Genomic DNA, 5,383 nt, shown 5'->3' with positions numbered 1-5,383 from the left:
ATTTGTAGCAGTAATCTTGATACTGGTTCAGTACAAGCAATGTAATTTTAGCAAAAAATTCGAAGAATAGGAAATTCCGTTTAAACTTTAAAGCGACACACAGTTAACGTACAAGTTAACAATGTACAGAGGCAACAACGATTTTTCTTTGCGCGCGGTAATATGGGGTTTGAACACTTACACTTTTTTTAGAACTGTTCTTCTGGCATAATACAACCAACGTTTCGTCAACCGTCCATTGAGACTTCTTTAGGGTTATGTGGCAACAAGTTATAAGGTACAAGAACAGAAAAACGCAAAAAACGTGAGAAAACACAAGAAAAAAGGGGGGGCAGATTGGCACCGTTTGTAGCGTCACGTGACCAGGTGTGCAACAGATGTTATATTTCGCATTAAATTAATGAAGTATTTTTTAACATTTCGTTTCAATTTTCACCAAAATCAAGTGCGAGGACAGTAAATGCACAATTTCAGACTATTGTAAGAATAGCTTTTATACCATGTTGCACGCATTCGTGTTCAAATGCTAAAAATGTAACGCTACCACATAAGTCGTCAAACAAACTATCTTCAAATCTCCAAAGAGTCTGCCGAAATACGCAAAAAGTAATAGAGGCAAATATCATGAAAGGTCTCCATGAAAGAAATATTTATAACATGACAAACATCGCCAGTGGAGATATATTTGCTGTCCATTGATGAAACGAGACATGTGCAGCTGCAATCAACTAAGCCAACTTTGTCTTGTGCCTCTGCTTAATTGTTTAGCAACGTTTTGTTTATCACGAGCGATTCTCGTGAGAGCTTCGAACAAAACGGAACAAAGCACCGGACGCAAATTACGCTTTGGCGTTCCGTAGCAGACAGCCTACATGCAGTCCATTATAAAATAGCAGAAAACGAAACAAAGTAATGGCGCATAGACATTGGGTTGTGCATGTACTAGGCATTTGTATGATAGTGCTTATTACATTAGCCGGTCCAGAAAAACTTTCGTACGGGAAGAAAAGTGGTACTCAAATAAGAGACAGAAACTTTTTAAGTGTGAGCAAACGAGCTCCGGGTAAACAACTGTCGGTCCAAGTTGGACAATCGCAATGGACCAAAAGTGCCACATCCAAGTCGTCATCCCAGCTTGTGGTGAGATTTTTTTTGTCGAATTATTGAACAGGGGTAACTGTTTTTGTCAAATTAGGTGTTAATGCCAAATTACACTTTATTGGTATAACTATATCGGGAAATTCTCTTTTTTGTCGAATTCGTGTCCCAGAATGCTTCACTATATGTCCAACATTTACCCAAAACTGACATTGGTTAATATGCAAAAAAGAGTATTTAACAATAATGAATTGATCTTTACGCTTATACAGTTCGCGCTTGTGTGCGTCAAGAAATGTGGCTCGGGATACATAAAGTTGATGGTGGGAAAGCACCCTTCTGTCTACTTAATCCAAGATGAGGCACCTGATGGGTGCTGGGACGTTCCCGCCTTGAAGTAAATTTTGTATTTTCTTGAATGTTTATCTGACTGCAACTAACTTTAAAAGGTCAATCGTAAATAAAAACCCACGCAACGCACAGACCTCGTTACATTGCGAATAAAAATAAATTATTTTTGAAAAATTGTACAATCAATAACAAAAATCAGAAGCGTGACAGTTATATTGTATTGTACTTGCCAGTAATAAAATTGTATGACCTACAATGTCATCTCTTCTCGCAGAAAAGCCGTTAAAGCGGCGAAAAAAAAGTATCCTGATAGAGCGATTCTCATTTCCAACCTCAGTTGCATGACTACACCAAATGCATTCGTCGAAATGGGTGAAGAAAAGCCACAGAAGTTAATCATTTTGTTGTGCGATCCGGTAAAGAGAGCTTTCTCCGACTACCATAACTTCATCTTTCAGAACTGGGTGAGTTGTTTTGTGTGGTTTAAAAAGCATTCAACAAACTTTGCACTTCGTTGTAAATTCCGGTTTTAACTTGAGTCGCACTTGTGTGTTTACACCTTAAAAGTAAATAAATACAAATGTCTGCTAATTCATCTTGTGTTTCAACAGCTTGGACGCTTGAAAGGGCGGTCTTTTTCGGAACTGGTCAACGACACCGTTACTTCGCTCACCGCGACAGCGCAGAAAGCTGTTTACCAAAATGCCGATGAACTTTTCGGCAAATACTTGGACGAACTTCGGCACAATTTTCTTTACGACCTTACCATAGTGTCACGTGGCGTGTATGCGTACGACCTTGCGCAGTTTTTTGCCACGTATTCAAGGAAGGATGTTATGTTCGTCACTGGGAAAGAGCTCATTGACGACCCGGCAAAAGTAATGCTGGATATCCAAGTGTTCACGGCGCTGCCGAAGCAGGTTCTGCGCCGAAACTTTATCTACGATCCCCGGACAGATTTCTATTGCATAGCGTTGGGAGATAGGCTCCACTGTCTGGGAAAAGAGAAAAGCAGAACCACGGGTGAAGGAAAACCTACTCCTGATCCCATCGCGGTTCGTCAGCTGCAAAAGTTTTACCAACCGTTCAACGAAAAACTGAAGAAACTTGTTGGTTTTGAGTTTAACTGGAAATAGTGCTTTGTGATGATTGATTTTACATATAAATTGGTCTAGTTTTACTTCACAAGATATACGTACTGATGACAAATGTTGGTCTTAAGAAGTTACTCTTTGCTGTACAATGTGCTGTGTTCATATTAGAAGATATAAATCGCCAAATAAAATTGGACAAGCAATAAATCATATAAAGCTATAATGCCTTATTGTTGACGTAACATGTTTTTTTGGCAAGGTCCTGCCTGAGTTTCATATAGCATATGTGGAATGCTAATAGTTTCATTTAAAATGATTAACAAAATCGGTACAAAATATGCTAAAACCACCGATTTTGATATTGATAAGTATACTGAAGATAGTAAGTTAGTTACAAACAAAATGTAACGAACAACGACCAACTCCGATTATGTAAATCGTAAACTAAACCAAGACAAATTGTACTTTTTTCAATCAGGCGAATACTAATCGATTGTAGCAGTAAACCTTGGGCGCAATTTGAACGCTATATTATTTCAACATAAACATTTTTTGTTAAATGTAAACGGCAGTCGACACTGCTAATTTTGTTTGTTATGGGCCTATTTATCATAGAATTCGGGAAATGAATATTTCTAAAAGGTAATGCTTTGTATTTATGTTCAAAGGTTGTTGATGCAAAAGCATTTAGAAATTTAAAACATACATGAAAAAAGTCGTGTAGTCATCACGGAAAGTGTTTATACCCCCGAAAAAAAAATTTTTTTTCAACGCTTTTGTTATAGTTTATCCATTTAAAACAATCATAATAAAAACAACAATAAACATATAGGAATTTTTGAAACAAAATACGTGCTAACAAAAACAAGCGCATACGAAATTCTTTATATTTGATCCATGAAACGCATGTAAATGTATTCATGGATGAGCGATTTTCTATTCTTAATTCGGTTTTATTTCTCGTGAGAAACTAGCGCGAGATCCGGATGCGCTCAATACTTGCCCGAGTTAACTTTCATCAGTTTTTTTTTTTAAAGGTGCAAAGGCAAGCGCAAATGGGTAGGATGTGGACAATTCGGTATCAAGCGCATACGAAATTCTTTATATTTGATCCATGAAACGCATGCAAATGCGAGATCCGGATGCGCTCAATACTTGCCCGATTTAACTCTAATCAGTTTTTTTTTTGAAGGTGCAAAGGCAAGCGCAAGTGGGTAGGATGTGGACAATTCGGTACTTGTTTGCTTTACTGCGTCTTTTCTTGGCTATAATTCTTCTTGTAGTAGAGTTTTCGGTATTTTCTCGGAAGCCTTAAACCACTGGTGCCAAACATAAGAGCAAGAAGATATCGTACGACGTGCAGAAACGCTATGTATTCAGAGGTCCAGTTTATGGCAAACAACTAAATACAATAAGTCTTATGTATATGTTCTTGTTTTCTCCGTAAGGTTGCACTTAGTTTGGTGCCCAACGGATGACGGTAGTTGTATAGTCAACACAAAGTGGAAGTCTTTGCTTGGCCGTTTGGTCAGCAAAGTCGTCTTATAATCACACCAGCTGCACTGATGAGACCTTTTAGGTCGAAACAGTGGCCATCTGTCTGCAGCTTATACACAGTTCTTGTAACCTATCGTACATACGTAAATAAATCACATACGCAAAAAATTGTAAGTTTGCTCATAAAAAATATCTGTGCGCTATAACTTCTGTGAAATATTGATACTGTATGATGATACTTTTACTACTATGCTGTCGAAAACTGATTGCTGCACTAAAATACAGCTCCGCGAAATGCTGGCACCTTAATTTAAAAACTAATGCCCGTGACCATCATTTGTAAGTAGTTTTATTTGTGGAAGTTAAATGTATTAGAGCGTTGGTATAGATCGAGAATGCCGACGTAAATTAAAACAGTTTTGAGCGATATTGCCGACATATTTCATAAATACGCTAAAACACACTCAAACAACAGCAGAATGGATATCAATGCTTTTAATGTGTTGCCCTAAAACTATGTTTTGATTCAGGCAAAGATTGAAATACAATTTTCCGTACAACTTCTAGTTGGATAGTCTGTCCTAAAAATTCATGATTGCTTTCAAAGACTGTTTTAGGCGAAAAACAAAAGCAGATGATTTACACACACTTTTGTAATCCGATACAAATATGAATATAAATAGCATACATGCGGTTTACTTAATTCTTCGAAGAAACGCGTTTCCGAATGCAGTTACTGGCAAAATCATAACATCACCCTTGTTCAGACGTCAAATACAGAAAAAAAAAAACTTATTTTGATCGTATATTGAAACGTCACTTGTACTTGTAACGTATAACATATATCAAGTAACGTTGATATAAATTTTTTTTTATTGTTCTCAGGTAAGTTTCGGACAAATGTGTATTTTAAACAACGAATAACAGGTAACGTGAACTCTGGTTAGTAATTTTAACAAAGCGATATGAACGACACTTCAACAAAAGCTAATAGAGTGTAGTTTTATTATTTATTGCCCACTTCCCTTTTAGTCATGTATTGACGTTTATTCATCATAGAGAATATGTGAAAAATAACTTTGAATTGATCGATGTAATTTCGAAACGGGAAAGTGCTTCCATGATTATTGTTTTGATGTACGTGAAAGTTTTAGCGTTGTTACTCTGGCTAAAACACAGCCAAATATCGTAGAATTCATATAAATGCTGTGTTGCCCCCAAACATGTTTTTTTAATCCAGCAAATACTGAAACTATCCATATCACTGTTAGTTGACTATCCTACAGAATCTTAAAACTTATGATTGATTTTAAACACATTTACGGCTCTTGAATATTTATTTT

General features: G+C 36.7%; 1 protein-coding gene across 1 annotated transcript; it reads left to right on the top strand.

Annotated features, from left to right (window-relative positions):
* The first annotated feature begins 954 nt into the window (after positions 1–954).
* LOC145889362 (heparan sulfate glucosamine 3-O-sulfotransferase 3B1-like) lies at positions 955–2,585 on the top strand. Its single transcript, XM_082980310.1, has 4 exons — positions 955–1,140; positions 1,371–1,495; positions 1,724–1,913; positions 2,061–2,585. Exons 1-4 carry the CDS (start codon positions 955–957, stop codon positions 2,583–2,585), a joined length of 1,026 nt encoding a protein of 341 aa, XP_082836436.1.
* The last annotated feature ends 2,798 nt before the right edge of the window (positions 2,586–5,383 follow it).

The sequence above is a fragment of the Ascidia mentula genome, chromosome 1 (genome assembly GCF_947561715.1).
Source record: "Ascidia mentula chromosome 1, kaAscMent1.1, whole genome shotgun sequence".
In the NCBI taxonomy this organism is placed as follows: Eukaryota; Metazoa; Chordata; class Ascidiacea; order Phlebobranchia; family Ascidiidae; genus Ascidia; species Ascidia mentula.
Note: the sequence above shows the minus strand (reverse complement) of the source record. Positions and strands in the feature narration are given on the sequence as shown.

What these genes read in the sequence shown, in the direction of transcription:
- LOC145889362 (XM_082980310.1), top strand. Translation starts at nt 955, where the DNA reads ATGATAGTGCTTATTACATTAGCCGGTCCAGAAAAACTTTCGTACGGG. An exon ending in TGGGACGTTCCCGCCTTGAA is followed by an intron (nt 1,496 to 1,723) that starts GTAAATTTTGTA and finishes CTCTTCTCGCAG; the next exon opens with AAAAGCCGTTAAAGCGGCGA. An exon ending in ACTTCATCTTTCAGAACTGG is followed by an intron (nt 1,914 to 2,060) that starts GTGAGTTGTTTT and finishes GTGTTTCAACAG; the next exon opens with CTTGGACGCTTGAAAGGGCG.